Raw genomic sequence first — 27125 nt, 5'->3', positions numbered from 1 at the left:
TACAGATGACAGGGCGATTTTTACTACCTTGATCTAGACGAGTCACTCCATGTTGTGGTGTCACTTGAGCTCACTTGCATTTGTTTAACTCGTGCTATCGACTGAAGGGGATTCATTGCCTCGCCTGCAACAAGCCTGAATCAACGACCGGAAGGCTCTCCTCTTGTGATCATGTTTCTTCTCAAGATCAAGAACGCCAACCGCAAGCGAAGCAGTCATTGCGACACTACAAAGTTACCTAGACTTGAGGCAGGGGAGCCTTTGATGATAGGCCTCGGAAGAAGGGAGACTCCGGACGGACAAACAGAGGGAAGGGGGGGAAGATACCCTGATCGTGCATGAACACAACCCATCTAATCCCATCTCAACTCAAAGTATGCCTCCACCGTCTGAGGATGCCTGGTGGCGGGGAAGTTGAGCCACTAAAAGTTTAAATTCTACCTATACAACATGAAACTGAGACGTTTACCCTCCCTCCCTCCCCCTCGGCGGTGTAAATCCGGCTGATGCAGGGCAACCCGAGACGAGAGACTCATTCTAGAAACGGGCAATGCCGTAAATAGCGGGTCTCCCTCCCCCAGGCGACCTTCGGACTTTGTCAGAGAGCTGAGGCACGTGGTCATCCGCCGGTGGTTTCTAGGGAATAAGTCATCTACCTCCCATCTTCGAGACTACGGATACAGAATCGGAACAATGTTCTAGTGTCCCCGTCAGACATGGGCACAGACGGAAAAGTCTGTGGATATGGTCTTTTTCTGAATCCATCGTTGGCGTTCCTCGTTCGGTGGGGGTGAGCAGACCCCTGTCGCGTGGAACTCTCATCGAACCAGTAAGACGCGCCGTTTGTGAGTAGCGGCTACCTGATGCGGCAATGGCCACGGGAGAGCCTGAGAGAACGCCAACCTCATTGATCGACAGCATCTACGTTCATCCCGCGTCTCTTTGTTAAACCGACGAGAATGGGTGCGATGTAGTAACCAGAACATCCATCATTAATGAACGATCTTCGCCAAGGGCGTAGTGCGGTTGAGGTATCCGTGGGAAGATCTCGAACAGGTCCATCTCCCCCGTACACGCGAAATCCGGATTCGCAGACGATGGGATATGCATGCCTACGACAGCGTTGTCCGATCAGAACGATGGACCGAGAATACACAGGCAAGTGAGAGCTGGAGGCCGACGAAGCGTACACGTTTTGACATTCAAAGTCTAAATGCCAAAACATCAGACCAGCCAGTCACAAAAAAAACTCCGTCGGAAAAAGGCAACACAACTATCAGACGACTCAATGATACTAAAATAAGAGAATTACCATTCCAGCCCCTGCTGTTTTCTTCATTACAACTTTTTCCTCCTCTCTTTGGGCGTGCGTGCAAGGCGTCTGGTTTCCCATGCGTCAGGAACGAGGCCTACCACGCGGCATCTTGACTCGAACCCTGATCTTCTAGGATGCCTTGAAACGAGACCTACGCGCGCGCCAAGTCATGTCAATCAACTCACTTCACCCAAATTTTGGGACAAGCCTCGCCTGCCTCACAAGACGAGCAGAATACCCAGATACTAAGACGCCCGGAGGCTTTTCGAAGTCCCTCTCCAAGGTACCCTTCAGAAGGTGGTACTATTGACTCGTGACACTCGCGATGCCTTCCGAACAGGTCGGACTTTCCATCATGCGCGGTTCATCTCAAACAACGGGGCCAATGATGATCTACCGACTCGTTGTTGAATACGTCCCATCCAAAGCATACAGACAACCCCAGTACTCCGGATCTCCCTCTCAGACGGTAAGCCAGCACGACATCAGACCAGACCAGACGGGCCCCAAACGAGCGGGACCGGTTCACCCAGCACTCTGGATTCGGTTTTCGCCTAAGGATCGTCAAACGTTCTCACCCTTTTGAGGTTGGATGCGAGGGTGCCTCCCATGAGACAATGCGAGTCGATCGCAAACCACGCGTGGGTGGTGGATCGAGGCAGAGTGATATATAAGTCGCCGTGAATCCCTCGAATTTCATCCTCCCAGCTATCAACTTCCAGCGTCACCTCTACACAACATAATCAAACTACATAATCACGCTGTCTTCATCAATCCTAACGTTGTCTATCAAACTCACAAACCCATAAACAAAACAAACCCGCACGACACCTTCCACAACCAAGATGCGCGCCTCATCAGTCCTCATGGCTCTCTTCGCTACCCTCGCTGTCGCCGTCCCAAGCAACCTCGACTCCGTCAACCTCCCCTCCCTCCTCGAGACCCGCCAATGCGCAAAGGCGGGAACGTGTTCCAAGGGCGGCGACAAGGGCGAGAGCTGCTCGGCGCTAAAGTGCTGCAGCAATTCCAAGTCTGGTCGCGGCGGACAGGTACTGTTTCTCACCCCTCTACCACTCTTTGAGCGTCCTATTTACCGCCTCTTGTCTGTCGTGATATTTTTGAAGTAGAAGTCATACTCTAATACCCTCGTTACTTATTAGGTCTGCTGCTGCAACTGAGAACTAAGGATACCACACATCAGGAGATTTAAGAAGAAAAGCATATGGAACACGTAGTTGGGCTTGTAGTTTCAGAATTAAGTTTATTTCGATGTAATCTCCTACTTTATCGTATCTATTGACTGCTTGAGTGGTCTACCAAGGGGTGTATCTTTGGACATGAACCCCCAACTTGCTGTTTGCTTTTGTAAGTGTCGCACAGGGAAGGACTGTGATATCGTGTCTTGCTTGCATTGAATGGATTGGACTGAGTTGGTTTAAAGACAGAGGTCTGCACGAAGGTTGTGTCGCTCTGCAGGGCTCGTGTTGTCATGGGGTGCCAAGTAGGCCCAACTCATGGAATGAGAGACATGGAGTCTTGGAGAGGTAATGGGGGGTGGGAGGACTGGACTCGTAGACATTGGTAAACTAGACTTAAGCTTTTCAGGCAAGCAGCCATACTTTTCTTCCACCTTCCAAGGTTCCTAGTCGATACATCTCTTTTTTCTTCCATCTTCCGAGGACACCAACCAGCACCCATATTTTCCACCCTTCAAGGTCATCACTCAGCGTTGATAAACATTGTTCTGATCCGCTGAGTCGCACCTTTCTCCCTCTACCGCCCTCCGACTCGGCTTGGACTTGCCATTATAAAGTCAGTGTCTGTCGCATGAGGTAAATAACTGGTAATCGCCCACTTTACTTTCTGCATATCCTCTTCGCAGGCCACTCTTGATTCTCCACCTAGCATCTTCAAATTTTCAGCTGACATTATCACTTCTCTAGGCACGCACATTTACACAAGGCGTCGTTCATCGCACATCATGGCCTCTTCCGACGCTAGTCGCAGTGTGCCCATCGCGCAATATCAGGCAACGACGCAGCTTACCCTGTTTCCTCACTCGCCGCCAGACCCGTATGGTCATAACATATACGAATTTCCAGAGGGTCTTAAAGAAAAGAGTATCCTGTCGGAGCGAGAGGCCGGAATGTCCAAAACGGCTCGGTGTTTCGACGACGAGAACCAGCCTTATCTTCTCAATACAGACCAGCACGACAATCCAGACAACAGCTTGCGCATCGAGGTTGTAAGGGTCCTTTCTGGCGGTCACGGTCGCGGCAACGGTCGCGGCAACCAAGTGGTCTTGGTCAAGATCCTTCACATGCCCAGATGCGATCCCAAGTTTCCTCTTCCCGACAAGGAAGAACTCGCAGTCGCCAAGATCTTTGACCCCTTGTTCTATAGCACTTCATTCCCCGAGGATCTGCCCTTTTGGAAAGATACATCCAGAGCCGACATGAGACTGAGTCGCGAGGCTGGCGCGTACAAGGAACTGCACGAGAACGACCTGACTGGCTACCCGCATCTCGCCCCTCAGTACTACGGCTGTTGGACGACCTGTCTTACGAGCTACTCTCCAGACTGCGAGGGAAAGACGCGACATGTTGGCCTTGTACTCCTGGAGTACATCGAGGGAAGCAGCATTCAAGCTATATGCCGCCACGACGACGATGACGTCCTAATCCCCCCCACACAACGAACTTACTTGGTCCCGAACGGCCCTGATTCGATTCATTTTGACCTTGAGAAACGCTTGGACATTCTAGCTCAACTTATCGAGGGAACCATCAAACAGATACACAAAGGGGTCTGGCATGACTACGTTGAGCCAGAGAACGTACTCATCTCCATGCGGAACAAATCAACCCTCCTTGAGACGCAAAGAGTCTGTCTCATCTCCTACGATATCTGTATGATCGATTCCAAACTCAGGGATCCCGTCGACAGATGGTCGCGGTTTCCTCACCCTCCGCATCCTACCAAATGCTTCGATCTTGACCGATTCTATAGTTTTGGTGGCTGGTGGCCTCTCGATTGGGAAAAGGGCAAAGGAGATGAGCACTTCGAAAATTGGCTGCTTGAACGCTTCGGAGAACATGACTCCGATAGGTACTCCTGCAATCTGTTGTACTCAAGAGAATGGCTGAAGCGGGAGAGAGAAATCGCTAGAAAGAAGGCAAGAATCAGGAAGAAGAGAGAGATGGAGAAGGAGAATAAGAGAGCGAGGAGGTCGAAGGCGAAGGAGAGGAGGGCTGCGAAGAAGGCTGCCGCAGAGAAGACAGTGGCGGAGAGAGATACCATCACAGGACTGAGCTCGTCGGCCGCCGCCCTACGAATCACTTACACAGAGACCGCAGGCATTGCCTTCATAAAATCTTTGATGGCAGCCTGGAAGGAAGGATTGAAAGCGGACAAAGTCGGCCAAGGACACGAGGGCGAGGATCCTCGAGGAGATTCAGTCGCGCAACCAAGCTCGTTGACTGAGACCCAGAGCCCCTCAGTGTCTCTGGAAGCAGATGCGGAAGCAGCTGAAGCAGAGGAGGCCAGCCAGGAACATAAGGGTGATGGCTCTTAGGAAGAGTTGGTCACTCGCGCAAGTTCATCCACTGAGGCTCCGAGCCCCCGAATGTCATTGAGATCTAGCGCGGAGGCAGTGTCAGAGGAAATTACATGGATTCATGGCAAGGACGAGGATCCTCAGAGACAGTCAAGTGTGCAGCCAAGCTCATTGAGAGGGTCCCGGAGACGCCCAATGTCGGCGGCGCAGTTGAAAGCCAAGGTCAGGATGCGTGAGGCTTTCCAGAGAGAACGCGACGCGCTGAGCCGTCAAGCTCGTGCTTCTGATCCTGAGTCTCATGAGTAATTATCTTCCGGGTGGAGCGTCTAGTTATAGGTATTGTAGCAAACTATGATAGGGCAGAAGACTCATTAGTGTTATGTTGTGTTCGAACTATGATCTCAGAGTGTGTTTGATAAACTATAACCTACCTGCTTGGAAACGAGGGTACGCACGACAGAGGTCAGTTGGGCTCCGCTCTTTAGGGGTCACTCTGCCAATCGTAGCCTCGTGGCGTGTGTATAGATCCAACCGAATGCGAACAGGCCCTGCCTCTCCACTTTGATTTACTTCAGTGATGTAGCAAGGTATATCTGCTATGTGAATGCCCCTCATTGCCTGCTGAAGCTTCGAGGTGCGTTGGTAATCAACTGGAGTGAGAAGAGGCCCTACTTTCCCTCTTCAATCCGGTGAAGGGAAGTTCCAAGTCTCCTAGGACCCAGAGTCTCTGCTGGAATTGCTCCCCGTTCTACTTGAGGGGATGGGCTGCACGTATGGAAAAGACTGCCTTGGAAGGTATTGAGTGATTACAAGTGTTTCCTTTCATAATAAAGTATAAAAGGCATGGTCACTGATAATCATCGGCTTTTATGTGTTTCTGTAGTTGTTCGGGAAACCTTGTAGGTGAGCTTCTCCGCTTCAACCGTCTAACCTCACAAACAATATTGACACATCTTGGGTTTTCTAATGCTGAACGTATATGACCCATAAGCAGCAAAATGAACTGGGATCTAAAAACCTCCACGACATTGAACTTTGTTCCAATGTGCTTCAGATGGCGTCGAAGTCCACGAAAGGTATTTCCAGATCCACCTAGCATCCCACCAGTCACGTCGCCCACCATTCTTACTCTCCTTTGCCGTAGCAAACTTTTATCCAATCCGATATGGTGTAGTGGCCAACATGATGCCCTCTCATCTCAATGAGTGGTTAGGCATAGCCCCGAGTTCGATTCTCGGTTTCGGAATGTTTTGCTTTTGCTATGTTGGCGATGTGTTCACTCACTTTGGCTACCTAGTTTTAGGGACTGACACGTCATGACCAAGGATTCGATGAATGATACACTGGTAGATAGCACTGCACACCTCACCTAGTACCTACCCATCCAAGGTGAGGGTACCTTTTGTGTTCATGAAACAGCCTCTGTAAGACTAACAATAGAACAATGATGAGCTCGAAAAGTAGTTTCATATGGACTAAGCTTGATTCTATAAATTGATTCCCGAGCATTCTGAAAACTCATTTGGAGCGCACCAATCTTGAACCAAGACAAATAGAATTGAACATGTCTCTAACATCAATCAACATGTAGTTGATCAAAATGCGAGGCTCATGACGGCGACAGGATGACCTTCATTTAGAGTCAGCTTTGCTAAGAGGTCCAGTCCAACACAGTGCCAATCACTCTCGACACTGCCAAAGGAGCCCCACCACACCCAGACGCAGCGGAAAATAGCACAATGACTCTACTGACTTTAAGTGAGGCCCTCACTTACATGAACATACCAACCAAGCATCCGTCTCTCATACAACATTTACACATAAGAGCATACGCAAATTAGAGAATGGCGACGAGGATACCGCACCTGCTGGAGAGCTACCTCGCCCTCCCGTCCGAGTACGCTCAGATCCTCCTCACCAGCGTCCTCGGCGCCAGCACCAACTGGCTCGTCCTGCGGTACCTGTACACGTATCTCAGGAAAGTCAACGCCGCTGGTGAGGAAGGGGCCGGTTCCGCATCGCAGAGCGAGGACGTCCGCGTCGTTCTTGTGAGCTTCATGAGAGATTTTGCGTTTTGGAAGGAAGGCGCTGGGAGATTGGTATGTTTGCTTGCTACTTGACGTGAAATGCCCCTCACTGGAAATTTCAACCCCTCCATTCGATGAGATTTTCAATGATATTTTTCACTACACCACTCATTTTTCTTGCCTGCACCCAACACGATTGGAATCTAATTGGAAAAAATGCTAATCATGCACCACAGGGCCTCGATCTAGAAGGATTGGGAAGAAGCGGCAAATTCGTCTTCGTGGACGGGCTGAGTGGGCTGTTTTCCTCCCCTCATCAGGCGCCGCCGACGACGACGCCCAAGGGTCGGAGGACCATCCGTGGGGCAAGGCTGGCTGATATCCAGCGCGAGCTCGACGGCGCGATATCCGATGTGTCCGCGGCGGATGCGAAGACGGTTCTGATTGTGGACCAGCCGGACCTCTTGCTCGCTGCGTCTGGCGAGGACCTCACGGGTCTTGCGTTGAGGGATATGTTGCTTGGTGTGCAAGAGGTACGTACGCTTACTAACTTAGTTTCTGGCTCATTTTCTTCTCTCCCTGAAGGTATCGTTTGCAACTTTTGTGTGCAAGTTATTTTGCATCAACGATGAGATATCCTTCCCACCTTTTTTTCATCATTCTCAAATCAAGTAAGGGTCCTTCACTGACACATCATCCAGAAAGTACACGCCTCCATCATCACCGTTGCCGCAGACGAGCCCCTCATCGCGGCGCAGACCACGACGCTGGAGAAGGAGCACGCGAGTCTCGTTCTCGGGCTGGCGCATGCCGCAGAGACGGTGATTGGTCTGAGGCTGCTTGACACGGGCAACGCGAGCGACGTCAGCGGGGTGTTGAGGGTCACGGCTGGAGGGGGCGGCGAAGAGGACAGGGCGGTCGAGGAGACGGAACTGTTGTACTTTGTTGGTGGGGATGGGAGCGTCAAGGTGTTTGGGAGGGGACAGTGATGGAGTGTAGGAAGGGTTGAAGTTGAATGTCACCACCCATTGTGTTGCGGTCAGGCTGTTCATCCTTCGAAGAGGGCTTGGAGGGGTTGCTGCGGGTTTGGAATCGGGATATGATATACCCTTCGAATGCAAGCAATCATCTCACGATGAGGGGATATCCAATCTGTCACGTCAAAGTACGATGTTTTTCATCTCTGAAATCCCCCATTAATCGACCATTCACCATTATCCAGTTGCGCATGGGATCAGTGAGTGAACAAGACAAGCAAAGTCATTTCTCTTTTCCCTCAGGATCCGTTTTTCCCTTGTGTAAAAAAAAGTGAGTTTATCCCCTTGAAGAGCCCGCGCGCGAGATAACATAAGACGTAAAAACACCCGTTTCGATTTTTGGCCAAATGCTTTGGTTTTGTTTTGACTCTTTTTTTGATATTGGCTTTGCTTCCGAGTCAAAAAACGAGGGGAGGGGTGAGAGAGACAGAGGGGGAGGGAAGAAAGCAGAAGAAAGAAAGGAGCTGATTTTTCCCTTGTTTTCTTTTCGTGATATCGTTTCCCGAGTAGACAAGACTCCGGCGGCGTTGCCACGCCTTCCCTGGCCCCCCGCCTCGATCTCAGTTTTTCATTCCCCCATCGCCCGAATGCCCTCGATTGCACAGATACCTCCCCATGTCGACCCGAATCACATTCCAATCATCGCTCACGACTCCTGCGCGGTGGGGCCGGCGGAACCCTTGGGGACACCGGACTGGAAGCCGTTCTTGAAGCGGCGGGAGACGTCCTTCATGTAGCGCATGCGGCCGGTGCCGACGGTCTTTCTCCGCTTGGCCTTCTCGGACCAGTTGTCTGTAAATCGCATCCTACGTCAGTAACTCGTCTTCATCTTTCTCGGTTCATGGTTCTTGTGTGGTTGCTGCGTGTATTGGGTAGACGTAGAAGATGTTGCGTGGAATTGAGATCATCTCAAGGGATTGGTATGTTGATTATGTCTGGGGACTCGGATTGGGTTCGTCGTTCGGGAGGATAAAACGTACACTTGCGGGTCTTGGCCGAGGGGTAACCGCAGGAAGAGCAGGTGTGCTTCTGGATGTGAAGCGATCGGCGACCTGAAAACACACGAACATTGATCAGTCTCTTGAACCCGCATCGAGTCTCGAATTTTGGAAGTAGTCGCGTCCTAGTTAAACCAGAACTCGACTCTCTCCCATGTAGATGCCACTTACCGCAACGACGGCACAAGGTGTGCGTCTTGTTGTGTCTCTTACCAAACGAGGAGGTACCCTTCGCTATACAAGAAAAAATAACATCGGTCAGTCCATCGGAACGGCGTGAAATGGTCAACCTTTCGTCGCGAAGACGATGGCGACGACGGCGGCGGCTAAAACGTACTCATCTTGGCGGTATTCGGTGGTCGACGATGGTGTTCGGTGGTTGCTGGTCGGTTAGTTGGTTCGCGGAGGAATCAATCGAGAAAGACGCTCGATTGTCAAATTTCGTGGTGCGTGACCTAAGCGAGAGGATTGGGCTTGGTGGGGCCTACCCATTCGGCCACTCTGAAAATTCGTGGATGGCACTACACGTGACCAAGGGTTCGATCTTCGTCCAATCAACACCTTCCCCGGCCAGCTAAAGGGACTCGACCTGCCTGTGCACCGCCGCAGCATCCCTGTCTTCAAATTTTGGTGGGTCTTGTTATCCAGCCGCCAATCCATCCTTTTTTTTGACTGGTGACAAACCCCTGGACAGCCCCATTTGAGGCTATTTCGTCTTTTTGAGACTGCAGCGGATGCTTCTCGTGTCGTGTGTCAGCGACTATATAATACGGCAAATGGCACTCAGGGAAGCGATGAGGATGAGAGGCAGGCAAGAGATGCAGCCGAGTTTCACCATCAAGTGATGGCATTACTTGGCGCCATTAAATCGAGCAACCGTGTATCAGTAGAAGTGAGTCCGTGAATTCATGTCATCTCCAAACGCCTGGGAACGCCGTTTCCTAACCCATGACCGGGCCTGCTGTGTGCGGGTATACAAAATCATCACGTCGTCCACCGTCTTGCCATCCGCCCGTTGTACCAACTCCCTCTCAGCCCTGGATATCCAACATCTGCTTGAGCGCCGCCTCGCTGGCTCTCAACCAGCGGCCCCGCTCCTCGAGGTCGTCTGCATCACCGCCGGCTCTATCCTTCCGCCTTCGCGCCTCCTTAGCAGCTGCCGTGCTGTTCTGCCTCTTGGCCTCCAAGGGCATCAACTCAGCCTGCAGCCTTTCCAACTCCTTTCTCTTGCGCGGCACCTTGGCCTGCAACTGCTCCAGCTCGCGATCCAACTGCTGCTGCTGCCTCTTCTTCTCGTCCACCAGTTCGAGGGTCCTCGCGAGAGGCAGGTTCATCATCGGGCTCTGCCCCGGTGCTTGCGATTCTTTGAGCTCCGCCACCTGCTCCTCCAACTCGGAAATTTTGTCGGGCAGCTCCCTCAGCTTCGTTGTGTCCAGCGACACGTTGTCGTACCGCTTCGCCAGCTCCTTGCCCTTCCTCTCCAGCTCCGTCACCATGTCTGCGACCTCCACCTTGAGAGCCTTGAGTTGCGCCTTGGCCTCGAGGTTCGCCTTCTCCAGCTCCAGATTCTCCTGCGGCGTGACGATGACGGGCGGATCGCCAACGATGGCGCGTATGAACTTTTCTTTCGTGACTTGCTCCACGTAGGAGAACCGCAGCTTGGCGAAGAGCTCCTTGTAGTGCTCGAGGTCGGCCTCTAGGCTGGCTGGTGTCGCGGCATCTTGGGATGCGTTGGATGCGTCTGACGTCCGTTGTCGTGATTCTTGCGCGACGGCGCTGGAGATGGGTTCGCTGAGTCGGATGATTGAGACTTCATGGTTCTCATTAAGGTCTTCGATTTTGCGCAGCACCTGGGCCGCCTTTCCCGCGTCCATTTTTCGGAAGGCCGATTAGCTGTGTTGTTGTCGTATATCTTGGCCCCAGTAGGCGCGCTGTCGATTCAAGTTTCGTCGTTGGCGCGTCGGAGATGATGTCGGCGGGGGAGATCCTGTCGCGGTTGTTAATTCTTTGCCCTCAAGCGTTCAAGGTCTGTCATTAAGGTAACTAATGGTAAGGTGGGCGCTTCACCTTTGTGACGTTTGTTTACTTGGGTCTAGATTGGGTAAGGTCACATCTTTATCTTATCGCCATCTCTGACTCGCTACCTTATCATCTGCTGATAAGCTACTTGGCCGTGCGGAAAACGGAAGGCATGGCGCAGGCTCGTCCCACTGCGCGCCAAGTCCCTTGTCGATGTGACTCTGGCGGCCTTTGCTGTTGTCGTCGATCAATCCTCCAAACGCCGTAGTTTGCGACAACGACATCTCTCAACTAAGCGAACCCCCGCTGTCCCTCTCCATCGCTTCATTCAATAGCCTCATTGAAGAGCCCTGTCGCTGTCACTTTCGAATTCTTTCATCGATCCGAGACCGGCACTTCTAGAACCCCCGCGCTTCTCTTCTATTCTCGACAAAAAGAGGCACATACCCCATCTAGCTGCCGGATGCCACAGCCATCAGCCTGATCAGAAGTGCTCGGAAGGCGCGTAGCCATCTCATCACCTTTTGCATCTACGATTTGGGTACCAAGGCCTCACAATGTCAAGCCACGACATGATCACGGACGACTACGTCGCCGACTTGCTCGCCAAAGAGGCAGTCACGGGCAGGGCAGACAAGAAGTACGTCCCACGACTCTCCCGGATCCCTCACGTCACCATCTAATTGGATCCTCCCTTTAGACCGGCAAATATGCCTAAACCAAACACTCGTTTCCTGCGCCACATCATCAAGGATACGAATACGCACAACAAGAATCTCCTAGCCAAAGAGGCCGCAGAGTCTCGCGCGCGCTTGAAGGATCTGGAACATGCCGAGGAGAAGGAGAGGCGGAGAAAGGCAGGCCCACAGGATATTCGAAAGAGACAGATGGGAGATATCCTATCCATCTTAGGAGACCGCAAGGACATAGCCAGGCCCAGTCGATCGGGAACGTCGAAAGAGAAGTCGCACAAGAAGGAAGGCTCGCCACCGCGGAGAGCACATCACAAAGAACGCAGGAGCGAATCTCCAGAACGCGAGAGCGCTAGGAAACACCGCCGGAGTAGAAGGGACGAATCGGATTCGGAGCGGGACGACCGTCGACGACACAAGAGCGATCGGCGGAGGTCACGCTCACCAGACGAAAAGCACAGGAGGCACCGCCATCGGTCGCCAATCGAGGATAGGGAGAATGCGTCAAAGTCCCGGCGAAATGATAGGGAAAGGAGACGAGACGAAGAAGGACAGGAACTAATGTCGAAGAGTCATCGGTCACGCAGAGACCGGAGCCGGGAGAGGCCACAGTCAGGATTCTCGATCAAGGGCAGCAGCCGTCGCCGCGACGGAGGGCGAGTGCACGAGCAGGAGCCCCAGACGACAACGTCAGACTCGGATCCGTTGGACGAATTCATTGGGCCGGAACCACCGCAGCAAGTCCGTTCGCGCGGCCGGGGCACCGCCATGGGGGCCTCGGGTATCGACAAACGCTTTGAAGCAGACTACAACCCCAAAATTGACGTGGAGATGGCCGACGACGACAAACATCCGGGAGAGAACTGGGATGACGCCGTGGAGGCGTTCAGGGACAGGCAGAAGTGGCGGCAGAACCAGGAGGAGCGGATGCGGGCGGCCGGGTACACCGATGTGATGCTGAAGAAGTGGAGGGAGGGCGGTACGGCTGATGAGCAGAAGGACGAGCGGGATGTGCGGTGGGCCAAGGCCGGGGAGAAGCGCGAGTGGGATCGCGGCAAGGAGGATGGGTTAAGCGGATTGTTTTCCGAGTTCAATTGAGTCCCTGACGCGCGAGGCGGTGGACCTGGCTTTCTTGTTGCATTGCGTTCGTCGTTTAGGAAGCAGACTTTGGGTCATGGCCAGGAGGCGTCTGCATTGTTGAAATGCATCCCAGGGTATCGTTTGAAGCATTCGCATTAGTTGGATGGACTTTTGGTACGTTGACGATCGATGATGAATTTTAACTGGATGTCTCATTTTGGGAGCGCGATGTGACTTGAGGAGTAATTACATGCGAGTAGCTGTAGGAGGAACTTCTGGATGCCGTGTACAGACCCATCTTTACTGAGAAAGATGTAGAAACAATCGGCATCGTTTTGGATATCCCAACATTCGATTGAAAAAAAGCACATTGAGAGACACATCACAAGATGGGCTGAGGTTAGAATTGACGCCCTCATCTGGACCCTCTGCGAGTGAAAGCACCATCAAAACCAGGGATCGTGGATGAGGTGATGAGGCATTCGAAATAGGATGACAGTATGCGAAGTAAGTTTATCTTCACTTCCTAGACTCAGCCTCATCTGGAGGGGTAGAAGGTCGTAGAAGCCACGACACTGGTTCTTAGTGATGACGTTTGTTTCGATACTCAATCCGAGAACCTCACAAGCACATCAACTACGAGACATTGTCTGAGTCTCAATTGCCATACGGATGAGAAGGAGGTTTCTCATGAGAAGACGGCGTAGAGGGGGGGAATGTCATTTGTAGCGACGGGGAAGATATGTTCGCAAACAGCGTTTCACTTCCCATTTACCAGGGAAGCAGGCGGGGATGTTCTTGATTACACCCCTGCCCGAGAAAGGCTGTGGAACAAAAGCTCGGGAAAGAGAACCCCATCATCAATGGCGAGAAGGGGTCCATTTTGTCAGCGGAGACTAACTTGATTCGGCGAGGAGGGGTGAAGGGGTTAGAAAGGTGGGATGCATCATATACAGGATACGGGTACCGGGGATTTTCTTTGTACGTAGTTCGTCCGTATGGGAATGAGAGAAGGGGAATGTGATGGTGAGAGGAACAGATGACGGGAGTGGCGTTTCCGCTCGCGTGCAGTTTTCAGGTACGAGAGAGAGGGAGAGGAATGCGGATACCAGGGGAATGAAAGGATGCCGAATTTCTTGAGTGGATGAATGCGGCGTGGAAGGAGGAATGGAATGTGGGATGGTGGAAAGTTGAATAAAGGTTCTGCGCCACAGCCGGGACGGCACTGCCACGGGGTGTTCGTCGCCGGGTGAGGGTTGGTATTGAGGACGGCGGGAATGAAGCCCCGGGGGCATGTGCCGGGGGGCGGAAGGCGGACGGTGGGTGATGTGTCGGACGTCATGGAGCTGGTGGACCGCTGTTGGTTTCGAGTGAGGGTGAGATGGAGCATTGGAGAGTGTGCGCACTCCGTACAGTACCGTACATACATGGAGAGGGATGAGATGCATGGGTGCTTGAATCTGTAACGCGTTTCTAAGTCTGGTGAAGGGGGTGGACGATACGACGTTGGGAGCATGGTTTGTTTTGTTTGGTTTGGTTGGGTTGGGTCAAGGGCTCAAGCCTGGCCCTCAAGCCTCACTTCAATCCTTCACGGTGAGGTTGGCTGGTAGGATTTAGAGGAGCCCGGGGTTGAATTGAGTTTTTCCCTGTGCCACCACCCTCCCCTCGGCGGTTCGAGGTTCGAACTCAGGGTATCGAGCGGAATACCCTGCGTGTCACTGAAAACGGGATAAACACTGGGAGGGTTGGCGAGGTGAGACGCCTTGACGCACTGTGATTGTCTGTTCGCCTGCTACTCTACCTACCTTGGAGGCCCAGATACCTTTAGAGCTTTAGGTAGCACGGCAGGTAGACGCGTAGACTAAAGTAAGGTAAGGTTATTCGCGTGCGGTATGAACTCAACGGACGACGCACGGTTCGTTGTGGGTGAGGACTGGATGGAGATTAGGTGGAAGAGGTTCACGATGCTGGGTAAGCTCACGTGAGGGTTGGGAATTTGGGCAGAGGATCTGTATCCGCAAGGTGACATGCTCGACTTTGCAGGGCGGATGGGGATATGTGGGACGAGGTACGGATAGCTCATGCAAGCACTTTGGACTCGGCGGAAGGCTGTTGATGATGACTACCTCATCAACTCACGTCTGTGTCTACTTTTCTTTCACTTCCCAAAGCCCGGATTAGGTCGAGTTTCCTCGTTCGGGCATGAGACGAAGCGCTTCTGCCTTTGTTGCTTGTCTCTCTTGACCAGTATGAGATATCTCCGGCAGTAAGTAAGTCACTTGCAACTTCTCGATTATGACCTCGCCGAGTCGGCCCCCCGCCGCTGTCTTGACTTTCGAGATTTGGGTTAGGTTTCTTTCAGGACCGCTAAGGCCGAGACGAGTCTGGGCGTTTCTGGCATCCAGAAAAAGCAAGGGACTGCTGCAAACGCACACACCCCTTTTTGCAATTTACTGTTTAGATGCTTCCCCTCGTCTCAGTTGGGTGTTTAGTCACGAGGGGATTCAGGTCAGTCAGTGTACTCCGTACCTTCTTGGTGCGCAGTGGCCTGTGAAGTCATTGGCAACCCCGACTTGATGGAGAGATTCTTTGTTTGTGTGCGTGTTTTGGTAACGGTATCTGCAGGGCCTGTACGGGATACCGCGCGTTTAGAGCTAAGCTGCTGCGCCCGGTTTCTAGGGTGTCGTTCACTCGTCCCTCGGGAACGGTGTAAGAGGCGAGCGAAGCGACCTCTGGACTCTGCTGCCTTGAGTACGATGTGCGGGCCATTCGGGAATACGGGTAACTCGTCACCCTCATTTCCCGGGTTGTCGTATTCGACGCGAGAGTGTAAGTTGAGCTCCAGTTGGTGTTTGGACGCTTATGGAAACTTAACGGGAAAGGGGTAGGGGCAGCTTAAGGAATTGAACGCTGAGAGGGCTCAGTCGGCTCTGGCGCTTGCGAGACGATCGCGAATTGTTAGAGCTCCTTCGATTGTGGTTCAATCTCGCCATGCGCGGCTGGGCGTCAAGGTCTACCTCTCATGTGCTTTCCTGTGAGAGTCGCCTGTCCGTCCTGAAGCATCGGATGTGGAGAATAGGGGAGAAAGTTGAGATGGTGGAACGTGAAAGTTGAGTTTACTGAAGCAATGGTGCAGCAGCGACGAGCACGCGACGACAAGCAGCATCCAGGACAAACTACCCTCCCTCTGGGGCCGGGCCCAGGACCCCTCGATAGGTCGATGGTTGGATACCAAGATACCAAGATACCAAGCTTGAGTGAGACTTTGTGCGTGTGCCGCCAAAGCCGGCCGACCCTGCGACCCATCCCCTGCGATCCTGCCACACACACCCTGCGGGCGAGCGTGGCTGGGATGGGGTGTATTTTTGACAGCCGTGGATCGTGGTGGACCATGGACTATCACCTGAAGAAAGAAAAGGTGATTAATACGGGTACGCTTGAAGCATGTAAATGGCGATGTTGATGATTTATAGTCTTTTTTTCATGACTGATTAGAAAAGATGAGTGAGCAGATTGTCCACTCACTTGATGATCTTAGTGAGTGATATTGCTGCTACCTTGTTGAGAGGGAGAGTGAGAGCGAGAGTGAAAGAAAGTGAAAGTCAATTGTGAGGTGAATTACATGTGTGGCTCCTGACCAGACCAGTCCCGCGTGCCCACGCCATCAAACTGAAAAGTGCACGCGCGTGAGGTGTGCCCCGATGCGCCATGCGTCCGAATTTCACCTCTCAGCCAGACAGGGGCCCCCAAACCCCCCGACTCGACGACTCCATTTCCATGAGCCCATGGTGCATGGATGAGTCCATTTTGGGACCACCACTCCTGCTGGCGGTCACGCTTTCATGTGCAGTTATTGCCAAACGACAGTCGGCTGAGGTAAGTACCTTCTCATTGCAGAGTAAGTGAGGTATGGTGAGTTCTAGTGTAGTGAGTGAGGTGTGTCATTGATAATTGCACGAGAGCAGGAGTGAGTGAGCGACAGACGGGAGGCCCCGGCACCTAAACAGCAACGCCGCGCCCCGCCACCAAATGCGGACGGGACAGACCCTCCTGGTGTGTCACTGTGGTTCAGTCTTCCATCTCCATTGTTTCTCTTTCCTCGAGTCACAAGTCACAAACCTTTGGAGTGTCTATCCGTCCTTTTTTCTTCCATTGCTCTAGTCGTTCCATCCCACACCTCTACTTACTTACTCTACCTTACCTTACCTTACCTTACCTCATCCGACGGTGTCTCTGCATGGCGTCTGCTGCTCTGCTCTGCGCTGCGTGCACACCCAACCCGCCGTGCCGCCCACAATCAAATTGACTTCTCTCACTCTACATCAGGTTACCTTACCTTGCTGCGGTCCCGAACCTGAATAACCTGATCGGCACCTCGTCATTCAACTTTCTTTCTCCTGTTGCTTCCCGACCACCGAAATACCAGTCCCATTTTCTCTCGTCTCTTGACCCGACGCTTCCCGCCGGCACACCAAAGAGAGACCCGGATAGTGCGTCCTTGTGTGGGAAAGGCTGCTGCCCAACCCCTTCACCCCTCCAACTAAAGGCCCTACGGACCCTACGGATACCTACCAACTGTCGTGCCATCCACCTCCCCTCCTCGCCACTACTTTGCTCTACCTCAACTTCAGCCTCGTCATACATTTTGACATTTCCACCGATAGCAGCCAGACAGACGACCTCTCCTTGCCTTCTGTCACCGAATGACTTTGCGCATGCTGGTCCCCTGTGCAGTTTGCCGCTGAGCCACTGCCGGCTGCCGGTCGATACCTCTTCACCCTATCCAACGTCGACAACTCTTTCTGGCGCCACTATCGCCAGACTCGATTACCCCCTCGGCTGCCGCGCCGTGCGCCGAACCCTCCGCCACTTCTAGATACCATACACACGACGCAGAGCCTCGACCTCTGGCCCCTTTCTTTTTGCCTTTCACTCAGTAACGACCCGATACGATATTCAACCATGCGTACTCCTAGAATAGCCATTCTCGTTCTCTTCTTCGCCGCTTCGCTCTTCCTCTTCTGCCGGTCCATTTCCTCACTGGCTCGTTCTTCCTCCGCCTCCTCCTCCTCTCCCGTCATCGCCGCCCCAGTCGCCGTACCGCGATCACGATTCACGAGTTTCTTCTCCTTCACAGCGCCCTTTTCCATTTTCCAGCCGAATGCCGCCATCAGTCTGACCGATGACAACAGCACTTCCTTTGTCGCTCGCCCTGCTGCATTTGGCCCCAACCTGCCCAATAAAGGCTTGAGCGGTCAGCTATGGATCGGCAGTGGTTTCGCCGACGACAATCTCCAGGAGGGCGAGGGCGAGGGTGAGTTGGGATGCAGTGACATCCCCGGTTGGGACGATGGCAAGGCCAACGCCGTCCTCAAGACTGCCACCAAGGGCATGTCCAAGTCCTCCAACAAGGCTGCTGCTGCTGCCGGCAAGCCTGGTCACCATAAGCGCGACAAGACCGACAAGGACGCCGTGCCCGACGCCGTGGGTGTCCCCGTCACCCGCCTCAGGTCCAAGATTCGCCCAGCCGACGACGGCACCGACGACTACCTCCACCAAGGCCTCGCCCGGAAGCCCCAGCCCAACCACGATAGCGCCCTGTCCACCGAGTCGACCCATGCCGATATCCAATCGATACAAGAGGCTGCGGAGATCGCCGGGAAGATCGTGCTGCTCAGTCGCGGCGGCTGCGGTTTCTTGGAAAAGGTCAAGTGGGCGCAGCGACGTGGTGCCATGGCCCTCATTGTGGGCGATAACACAAAGGGGGGTCCCTTGATCCAGATGTTTGCGAGGGGCGATACCTCCAACGTCTCCATTCCCTCCGTCTTCACCACCCGGACCACGGCGCACTTGCTGTCGTCGCTGACGCAACCGGGCAGCTTCATCGAAGACACTCTCGACGAGCACGGCCGCCCGGCCCTCAAGGTGCTGCAATCCGACGCAGGGAGCCGGAAGAACAGGAAGAACAAACCGAAGGCTGCGGCGACGACGCCGATGCCGACCCCCAAGGCCACGGCAACGCCCAAGGCCAAGGCTGCCGCAAAGGGAAAGCCGGCCAAGGCCGAGCACAAGGCAGCCAAGCCCCGCACCAGCCTGTTCCGATGGCTTTTTAGCTGGGGCCGCAGTTCACGATCCGGCGACAGCATCCAGCCCCCGAGCAGCGGTCGCCATAACTGGGTGCTCGTTGACGACTGGAGCGAGGAGAAGGACAGGGTCATCCGAGACGGTCTCGGCAAGGCCGCCAAGAGGGGCAAAGGCAAGGTTCCCGACGCTCGCAAGAGCGAAGACACGTTCCAAATCGGTGTCCAGGACTGGCGGGATCCCGACTTGGTGGATGCCCCCAGCTCCAAAGACAAGACCGAGGGCGCAGCCAAGGAGCAGCAGGTCGGCAAGCCCGGCAGCACCGCAAAAAGTGGCAAGGACGTCACCGGCCCCAAGGGCGGAAGCATCACTCCCGGAAGCGGCGAGTACAACCCCGATTTGCCGCCCGTTGAGACCGAGGGATCCACCTCCGGGAAGGAGACCACAGCCCACGGAGGTATTATGTCCAAGATTTTTGGAGAAGACGATGGCGCCGACTTCTCCAAGGAGGACAAGCCTAAGGATCCCCCACGCCCCGAGGAGCCCATTCCCGACGATGGCGATAACGACAACGGCAACGAGCCTATTGGGCACGATGGTCTCTGGGTTACGATTACGCCTTCAAGCAGCTCCAGCCCCTTCTTCGATACTCTGTTGGTGCTTGTGATCAGCCCTCTGATCACTCTGAGCGTCGTCTATGCCTTGCTGATCCTCCGCGCGCGCATTCGCAGAAGACGCTGGAGGGCACCCAAGTCGGTCGTCGAGCGTTTGCCCGTTCGCACATATCACACCGTCGCGGCATCGCCTGTTCCCTCGCCGAGAATCCCGTCACCGACAAGCCCAACACCCACTACGCCTTTGCTACAGCAGACGCCCTCCCGACCACGGCCTCGTTCTAGAACGACGACGGGCATCCCCGAGTCGGAGAGTTTGCTGTCTGTCAACTCGGCACTGCAAATGCCTAGATCGCCACTGCGGACAGAGCACGAGAAGGCAAATGGCAGCTACTCGAGTGAGTGGAAGAAGTACATGGGCAGACAGGTCGAATGTGTGGTTTGCTTGGAGGAGTACGTTGACGGCGTCAGCCGCGTCATGAGCTTGCCCTGTGGCCACGAATTCCACGCAGAGTGCATGTGAGTTGATCCGCCCCTCTTTCTGTACGTTCATAGTACTGACATTTTTCAGTACGCCTTGGTTGACGACACGCCGCCGCACATGCCCCATCTGCAAGGGTGATGTTGTCCGCTCTCTTGCACGCGGCTCTCCCTCCAGCCCCCGCTATGAACCGTATCACGACGACTCTGACGATGAGGTGGAGGCCGAGGCGTCCGGCTCGCGGGACAGAGATGAGGACGTGGAGCAGGGTGGCATCCTCTCGCCCGCGCCAAGGGGTCGCCAGACCCGGCCCGACGGGTGGCTGGGGATGTTGTCCGGTAGCTTTGGGGCATCGTCTCGCGCCAGTCGATCGTCGCAGGATGATCGTAATCGGTGAAGTCGGTTCGCTCATCGACTGAGGATGTCGCATCACCTCTCAATGCTAGCGTTTTGTTTTTTCTGATTTTTACGTTTGGCACTGTTGGAGGTTGCTTTTTCTTTCAGGCATGGACTGGGAAGCACTAGTCCCACGGGAAACGGGACACATGGCGTAATTAGGGGTTTCTTAGGGGAGAGAAGGGCTTTCTCTTGGGCACATTGGCAAAGGGTTTTGTTTTTTGGGGGCAGCATGGCCGAGAGGTGAAGAAAGAAATCAAGACTCGAAATGGCCCGGGAGAGAAATGGGAGGGACCTCACTACACTCGTTTCGATTGTTGTCCTGGACGTAAGGTTTTTTGCTTTCTGCGGATGGTTGTGGTCCTTCAGGCCTGAAGGATATACGACTGAAGTGAAGAGTGGCTGTGGCTGTGGTGTGGTGTGAGGTGGCCGATATACCCGTCGTCTCGTCCCCAACTGGCGATCGGGGGGCGGACGCGCTCTTGGAATAATGAATTCCATTGACTATGACACTTTAATTTGTAACCTGGTGATTGACTGTGCGGTGTGATGAGTGTGGTATCATGGGTGAGTTTAGCAGATGTGTTACATGCGAAGAAACAATGAAGTGAAGTGAAGTATTGGTATTATGATGTGTGGTATCTAGGCTCTTTCAAGGAAAGGTGGAATTTATGTTTGGGGTATCTTATATCCTATGTACGCCTGGCCATGTCCGCGGGTCGAAGCTTTGTTTCTGTTTCTGTGCGTGTTGTACCGAGGAGCTTGCCTCTTCGTGGTTGAATGAGCTCCCCCGCTACCGTTCCTATTCCTGTCAGGTGAAGAGCATAGGCCATAATGTGGATTACTTCTTTGGTGAAGGGGGGGTGGCAGTAAATCGGTAGTAGAGATCTTCAGGACGGTATGGTGTTGTAATCGGGGTGAGAAGGTTGGTACAGATGGGTACTTATACCAGTTTAAGCCAGAGGTGAGATTATGCTCTCTCTCTATCTACCGTTATGGTGGGAGAGGTCGAGTGGATGAAAGGTTCAGATGTCGTTGTAGAAGATCATGCGGGGCATATCGCGCTCGGCGACGGCGTGGAGGTATGCGGAGCCTGGGTGGGGTGCTGTTGTTACGGAGCCTGCTGTTGGTGGTGTCGTTGGTGTTGAGGAGGAGGAGGGGGATGGTGTCGATGGTTTTTGGGATGTGGTTGTGGTGTTGGTGTTTGTGGGCGGGGAGAGGGGTTGGTTTGGTGAGGGGGGTTGTTGAGTTAGAAGGTGGGTTCTTTTGGGGCCTTCTGGGAAGGTTCTGGGAGATGTTAGTTAGGTGGATGAGATTGGGGTCGTGTTTGACATGGGTGTGATGAGAGGAAGATTAGAGGTGAGGCTTGGATACGTGTGTGAGAGGGTCAGGATTGCGAGATATAGGAGAAGGCTAAAGACAGGGGTGGATAGGCGAGGAAGACTCGTGATTATGAGAGCAGGTTGTTTGAAGAAGAAGTCAACGGTATGATGGAATGATATCACACACTGACACTCGTGTCTTCTCCATCAAGGAATAGGGGGCTAAAAGGTCCATGTCCACTTCTCACATTCATATGACACAGAATATAATAAAGAGCAACTTACAACGCGATACTCAACGACCCGTAAAACAGGTTCACCTCCTCAGTCGGTCCCTCAGGATCAACCGCCCTGGCCCAGAGAAACTCGCGGGCCTTCTCAACTGCGGCGTCGATGCGGTCGTGGAGGCTAGGGAAGAAGGGGCGTAGGGAAAGGAGGGAGATGACGAGGCCTTGCGGGCCGGAGGCGAAGCCGCGGGATCGTGGTTGTGATGCTGCTGCCGCCGCTGTTTCTGAGGGCTCTTGTTGTGCTGGTGTTGGCGGTGCGTCTGGGGATTGTTGTACATCGCTTCGAGGAGGTTGCGAAGGTGAGGTGGGTGATGGTCCCGGCCAGTCGCCGTTGGGAGACTGGAGGTCTAGGAGGGCTGTGAGGCGGGATATCAGGGACGGAGAGGCGGCGAGGGGAGGGGATGTGAGAACGAGTTGGGTTATTATGCCTAGGTCGCCGTGAGTTGTGCCGTAGGTGTCTTCTGGTGGCGGCGGTGGTGACGAATGAGGTGGCTGTGACGACGACGGTAATCGTGAGGGACATGTCCAGGGATGTGGGCCGAGAAGGTACTCTGACACGTGGACTATCGCACCGCAGACGAGGGGCGCGGAGGAGGGGACCCAGTGGCGGATTAGGCGGAGTAGGTAGAGTGTCCCTGCGAGGCCGTGGAGGAGGCAGCTTGACAGGGGTGGTGTTGTCGTTGTTGTCGGTTCTGGGGCGTCTAGGTCCATTGCTGTGGAGGAGTTTATCGCCGGTGCTGAAGACGACGAGGAGTTGGCATTTGCGTTGGAGGAGACGATGTATTCCAACACGGGAGAGAGGATGGCGAGAAACTTGCGGACGTGGAGGAGGTCTTTCGTCACGCAAGCGCGGATGGCGGGGCCGGCTAGATCATCGGAGAGGAGGCCTAGGACGGGCGTGTCTCGTGCTGTCTCTTGTGTACTAGACGGCAGAGATATCGGGGCGGACGGGGTCGGGATGTTGGAGATGTAGGCGCGGGCCCAGTGGATGGCCGGGTAGGAGTGGATCTGGAGGCGGGGGTGGTGTGCCGAGACGGAGAGGAAGAGGTAGGCTGTGCCGGTGTGGGATGTCGGGAGGCCGGTGAGGGTTGCGGGCGGGTGGGTTGATTGGGGCGGGGAGAGGGAGAGGGTTTTGGAGAGGTGTGTTAGGATTTTGGTTGTTTGGGTCGAGGGGTCGTCCATTGTTTTGTTTTTTGTAGTTTAGAGGTATTGGGATGAGTTGACTTAAGTTGAATGAGATGAGGTATTGGTGAGTGAGGTGTGTGAGTAAGTGTGTGAGTGAGTAAGTGGGTGAGTGAGATGTGATGTGTAAGACAAGTGAGATGAGGTTGCGCGACTCTCGCGGAGCTTGGGTAAGGCGAGGTGCCTTACTTTCAGCTGTGGTCGTGTGAGGTCGGTGTAAGGCGGCGGTGACCGTTCCGGGTGCGGGGGGCAGGAATGCGGGGTTGGAGGCGGTGGGAGTCGCATGCCGCACCCAGGGTGCCAGGCACTGACACTCAGGGGCTCCCGGGGGAGGTTGGGGGAGCTGCGGGGGTTCGGATCGTCGTGGCGGGGACACGCGCGGGCTTGGCCCTGGGGTTCGGGGCGTTGAAGTGGGGCTCTGCTCCGTGGATGAAGAAGGGTGGCTGTTAGGTACTGTTTATCACCGTGGGCAAGGCCAGCCATGTTTTGTGATTGCCATTCGGGTGATAATTGATCCTCGGATGGGCTGTATAAGTACGAGGCCGATGGCTAAATGGTGCGTCTTTCTGGGTATTTTGGTAGAGAGATTCTGAGTGCTTGATTCCAGACTTGGGACTTCATCTTCATCGTTGTTGTGAGTATAGATGATGCTGGACCTTTGATGAAATCTATGAGTACGAAGGAGTGTTTTTCTCTTAGTATTTACTGGAAGGTTTCGAATCAATTATAAGGCTTTTACTGTACTTGACCTTCATTGTGAGTTTAGTCGCCTTGGAATGAGACGGCGTCGAGCATATGAACATGAACTGCTGAAACTCTGCTGCTTAAAAAGCAATCATGAATTTGTATTGCATTGGCATGATTTTTACATTTCGGCATCTAAGTATGAGTAGCCTACTGTACGCTCTCTTACATTAATGTACATAGTTTCGGCTTTTGGTTTGTCTACGACTTCCCCTCACTCAGTGGTCTATATTCGACAGGAACCATATTAGCGTCAGGAGGTAGTCACAGAATATTATATCGTCTGTGAGTGTGCAGCTTCAGTACAGTCTCATAATTGCTCAAGCCATTTCGTCTCGGAAGGAAAATTTGAGATGTCGTTGCGTGGTTAGAAGATGGTTGATGAGTGAAGGTGTAAAGAATCAATGAGCCGTCCACAATAAGACACACTACACGCTAGGCCTTCAATGAGTCTCGCAGGTAAAATCCCACACATCAAGATGCCAGTAGCGACGGAGGGATCTTTCAACAGCTCTTGATTATCAAATCGCAAGACAACTTGCTGGTCCGAGATTCGCGAGCTGCATGTCTCACATGAATTCATCTGAATACAGCATGCGGGGTTACACTTCTTCGGGAGACGTCGGCCGAGGCGTCCGCCACCACCACCATGGCTTCGAACATACGACATAAGAGTCAATCTCACCTCTTTGAACCTCAACTCATACAATCCAAACCTCTCACATCATCACATAGCAAGCCCTCCAAAGTCAACATACAAACTTACCTGCAACCCACAAACATGTCCGACCCGCTCCCAAAACTAATCACCCTAGAAGAACACTTCGTCGCAAAAGACCTCTTCACAGAACTCTCCGACATATACTCAGAACAACTCAAACACCTCCCCGAAGTCTCATCCCGCCTCCAAGACGTCGGGCCCCTCCGCCTCGCCAACATGGATGAAACCCGCATCGGCCTGCAAATCGTATCCCACGCGCCCGGCCTCGGCCCCCGCGCTCCGCACCTAAGCCGCCTCGCAAACGACCACCTCGCGGCCGCCGTCCGCGCCAACGCCACCCGCTTCGCAGGGTTCGCCGTGCTACCGATGGCCGAACCGGACGCCGCGGCGACGGAACTGCGGCGCTGTGTCCGGGAGCTGGGGTTCGTTGGCGCGTTGGTGGACGCGCATGTCGACGGACAACACTACGATGACAGACGCTTCTGGCCCGTCTTCAAGGCGGCGGCGGAGCTCGACGTGCCGGTGTACTTACACCCTACCTACCCCTCCGAGAGCCAGCGGCCCGCGTACGAGGGGAATTTTGACCCCGGCGCGGCGCGGAGTATGGGATCCAGCGGGTTCGGGTGGCACTCTGAAACGGGACTCGCCGTGCTCAAGCTCTTCGCCGCGGGACTCTTCGACGAATACCCTTCCCTGAAAATCATCATTGGGCATTTCGGAGAGATGTTACCCTTCATGATGGAGCGCGTGGAAAAGCTCTCGGTTCGGTGGGGTCCGCGGCGGCGCGGGTGGCGGGAGGTGTGGGAGGGCAACTTGTGGGTTACCACGAGCGGGGTGTGGGGTCTCGCGCCGCTGGCGTGCGTGTTGAGGAACACGCCCGTGGAACATATCTTGTATAGCGTCGATTACCCGTTTGAGAAGAATGAGAACGGGCTCGCGTGGATGAGGGAGTTGAGAGATAGTGGGATGGTGACGGGGGAGCAGCTTGAGATGATTGCGTTCCGGAATGCTGAGAGGTTGTTGAGGGTTGAGGCGCCGTGATGGTGCGCGGGTGGGACTGTACTACTGTGTAAGTGGATGACTGGGAAGTGGTCTCGAGGGGAGATCGAGTCTAGTTTCGTTCAGGGACACACACTACCGGTCCACACACTTGGTTCGACTTTGAGGAAATCAAAAGACCCCGTTTCCCTCTCCATCCATCACGATCGCGAGTCGTGACTGGCCAAGACCCTCCCATCTCCACGGCCCCGTTCCCCTCCCACAATTATCGTCTCTCCCCTTCCGCCCCGCCCACGATGCCCTCTCTCGCTTCTTGGTACCACCCACCGCAACCGTTTCTATACAAGATTGTCTCTATGGCTCAGTCGGTAGAGCGTTGGTCTCATATCAAATACATATGACGCCGGGAAACATCCCGGGGGTTATCCAAAGGTCGCAAGTTCGAGCCTTGCTAGGGACATTAGATTTTGCTGATTGTGAGAACGGTCAAATTTTTGGCAAGAGCATGTTCTGGCAGAGCGTATGCGAATGCCCACACAGCCTGGGTCACTTCTCCTGGTATCTGAACGAATAGTGTCACGGGAGCTATATTGTTACATCAAATTAGCCTTAAGAACACATCCGCAATTCGCTCTCTCGTTAACAGAGTTGGTGCAACGAGTCGTCAGTTTGATAATGTTGAACGAATTTCGCAAGTCTGTCTGTCAACTTAGTTCTAAACCGCAAAAGATAACTAACTCCCAAAGAACATGGATAGGCCTCGAAGTATGTTTCGCAACCGACAATCTTGCCATGATATGATCCTACATACGTACATTGAGCAAGAACATACCACTTCATGCACTCATTAACATCGCCAACCATCCCTTCACGTGGTCCTTCTAATCTTTCCACTCTGCAAACGCGTGTGTTTGTGAAGTGGGTCACCCTCCCACCCCGCACCACACAACACCTCTCCCCAAAAAAGCCACCAAAACCGAAAATCCACATCCCACGATTTCATCTCCTTCGACGAGGCGCATGTATCAACCAAGACAAACAAAAGAATTGCGTCGAGGGGGAATCGAACCCCCGGCTCCCCGACGCTGCTGGATGGCAACGGAGAATTTTACCACTAAACCATCGACGCTTGATCAGTTGAACTCGTGATTTGAGATGCTGGCTAGAGCCGCGTGTGAGATTATATTTGTGATGGATGGAGTGTAGCTTAGGGCTGGAGACTGGAATTGGCGTTGTGTATGTAAATGTGGAAAATGGGGCCGGTTTTGGGTCTGGAGGGTCCGGACTACCGTGTTCGGCCGGGATAGGGATGTTTCCGACGGCGGGTCAACTTGTGAGGTTGGAATCGTTCTGAGGCCTGACGTCTTTGGGATAATGAGTTCCAGGTACGTTTAGAGGCTCTTGTATATTCTTGAGTTAGCTCAGTTTGAGAGCAACAATGTATATACTTCATCCTATCAGTCAGGGCCAGCTGCGTCTTAATCAGCGGTGGAATTCTACGTTGAAAAGGCTGGACAAATTGTCTTGTATTCGATATCCCATTGTAAATTAGGAAAGGTATAGTCTACTCTAAG

General features: G+C 53.7%; 10 protein-coding genes across 10 annotated transcripts; 7 read left to right on the top strand and 3 right to left on the bottom strand.

Moving 5' to 3' along the window:
• Window positions 1–2160: 2160 nt before the first annotated feature.
• CPAR01_14915 (uncharacterized protein) lies at window positions 2161–2500 on the top strand (the record flags this gene model as incomplete). The annotated part of the gene is made up of 2 exons (XM_060499165.1): window positions 2161–2417; window positions 2476–2500. 2 exons carry the CDS (start codon window positions 2161–2163, stop codon window positions 2498–2500), a joined length of 282 nt encoding a protein of 93 aa, XP_060342090.1.
• Window positions 2501–3296: 796 nt separating this feature from the next.
• On the top strand, window positions 3297–4889 carry CPAR01_14914 (uncharacterized protein; the record flags this gene model as incomplete). Its single annotated transcript, XM_060499164.1, has 1 exon — window positions 3297–4889. The coding sequence occupies one exon, from the start codon at window positions 3297–3299 to the stop codon at window positions 4887–4889; it is 1593 nt and encodes a 530-aa protein (XP_060342089.1).
• Window positions 4890–6715: 1826 nt separating this feature from the next.
• On the top strand, window positions 6716–7887 carry CPAR01_14913 (uncharacterized protein; the record flags this gene model as incomplete). Its single annotated transcript, XM_060499163.1, has 3 exons — window positions 6716–6970; window positions 7135–7431; window positions 7600–7887. The coding sequence occupies 3 exons, from the start codon at window positions 6716–6718 to the stop codon at window positions 7885–7887; spliced, it is 840 nt and encodes a 279-aa protein (XP_060342088.1).
• Window positions 7888–8581: 694 nt separating this feature from the next.
• CPAR01_14912 (60S ribosomal protein L37) lies at window positions 8582–9258 on the bottom strand (the record flags this gene model as incomplete). The annotated part of the gene is made up of 2 exons (XM_060499162.1): window positions 8582–8727; window positions 8916–9258. Coding segments are annotated over 2 exons (489 nt in total), but the record flags the coding sequence as incomplete, so codon positions are not given.
• A 706-nt stretch (window positions 9259–9964) lies between these two features.
• On the bottom strand, window positions 9965–10807 carry CPAR01_14911 (uncharacterized protein; the record flags this gene model as incomplete). The annotated part of the gene is made up of 1 exon (XM_060499161.1): window positions 9965–10807. The coding sequence occupies one exon, from the start codon at window positions 10805–10807 to the stop codon at window positions 9965–9967; it is 843 nt and encodes a 280-aa protein (XP_060342086.1).
• Window positions 10808–11509: 702 nt separating this feature from the next.
• On the top strand, window positions 11510–12742 carry CPAR01_14910 (pre-mRNA-splicing factor 38B; the record flags this gene model as incomplete). Its single annotated transcript, XM_060499160.1, has 2 exons — window positions 11510–11592; window positions 11653–12742. The coding sequence occupies 2 exons, from the start codon at window positions 11510–11512 to the stop codon at window positions 12740–12742; spliced, it is 1173 nt and encodes a 390-aa protein (XP_060342085.1).
• Window positions 12743–15300: 2558 nt separating this feature from the next.
• On the top strand, window positions 15301–15612 carry CPAR01_14909 (uncharacterized protein; the record flags this gene model as incomplete). The annotated part of the gene is made up of 1 exon (XM_060499159.1): window positions 15301–15612. One exon carries the CDS (start codon window positions 15301–15303, stop codon window positions 15610–15612), a length of 312 nt encoding a protein of 103 aa, XP_060342084.1.
• A 2074-nt stretch (window positions 15613–17686) lies between these two features.
• Window positions 17687–20297, top strand: CPAR01_14908 (uncharacterized protein; the record flags this gene model as incomplete). Its single annotated transcript, XM_060499158.1, has 2 exons — window positions 17687–19938; window positions 19991–20297. The coding sequence occupies 2 exons, from the start codon at window positions 17687–17689 to the stop codon at window positions 20295–20297; spliced, it is 2559 nt and encodes an 852-aa protein (XP_060342083.1).
• Window positions 20298–21321: 1024 nt separating this feature from the next.
• CPAR01_14907 (abscisic acid ABA receptor) lies at window positions 21322–23087 on the bottom strand (the record flags this gene model as incomplete). The annotated part of the gene is made up of 2 exons (XM_060499157.1): window positions 21322–21583; window positions 21904–23087. The coding sequence occupies 2 exons, from the start codon at window positions 23085–23087 to the stop codon at window positions 21322–21324; spliced, it is 1446 nt and encodes a 481-aa protein (XP_060342082.1).
• Window positions 23088–24612: 1525 nt separating this feature from the next.
• Window positions 24613–25593, top strand: CPAR01_14906 (amidohydrolase 2; the record flags this gene model as incomplete). The annotated part of the gene is made up of 1 exon (XM_060499156.1): window positions 24613–25593. The coding sequence occupies one exon, from the start codon at window positions 24613–24615 to the stop codon at window positions 25591–25593; it is 981 nt and encodes a 326-aa protein (XP_060342081.1).
• Between the last annotated feature and the right edge of the window lie 1532 nt (window positions 25594–27125).

The sequence above is a fragment of the Colletotrichum paranaense genome, assembly GCF_030867605.1.
Source record: "Colletotrichum paranaense strain IMI 384185 chromosome Unknown Scaffold_17.1, whole genome shotgun sequence".
NCBI classification, from domain to species: domain Eukaryota; kingdom Fungi; phylum Ascomycota; class Sordariomycetes; order Glomerellales; family Glomerellaceae; genus Colletotrichum; species Colletotrichum paranaense.
The sequence above is the reverse complement of the archived record's forward strand: the minus strand, read 5'-3'. Positions and strand labels throughout refer to the sequence as shown.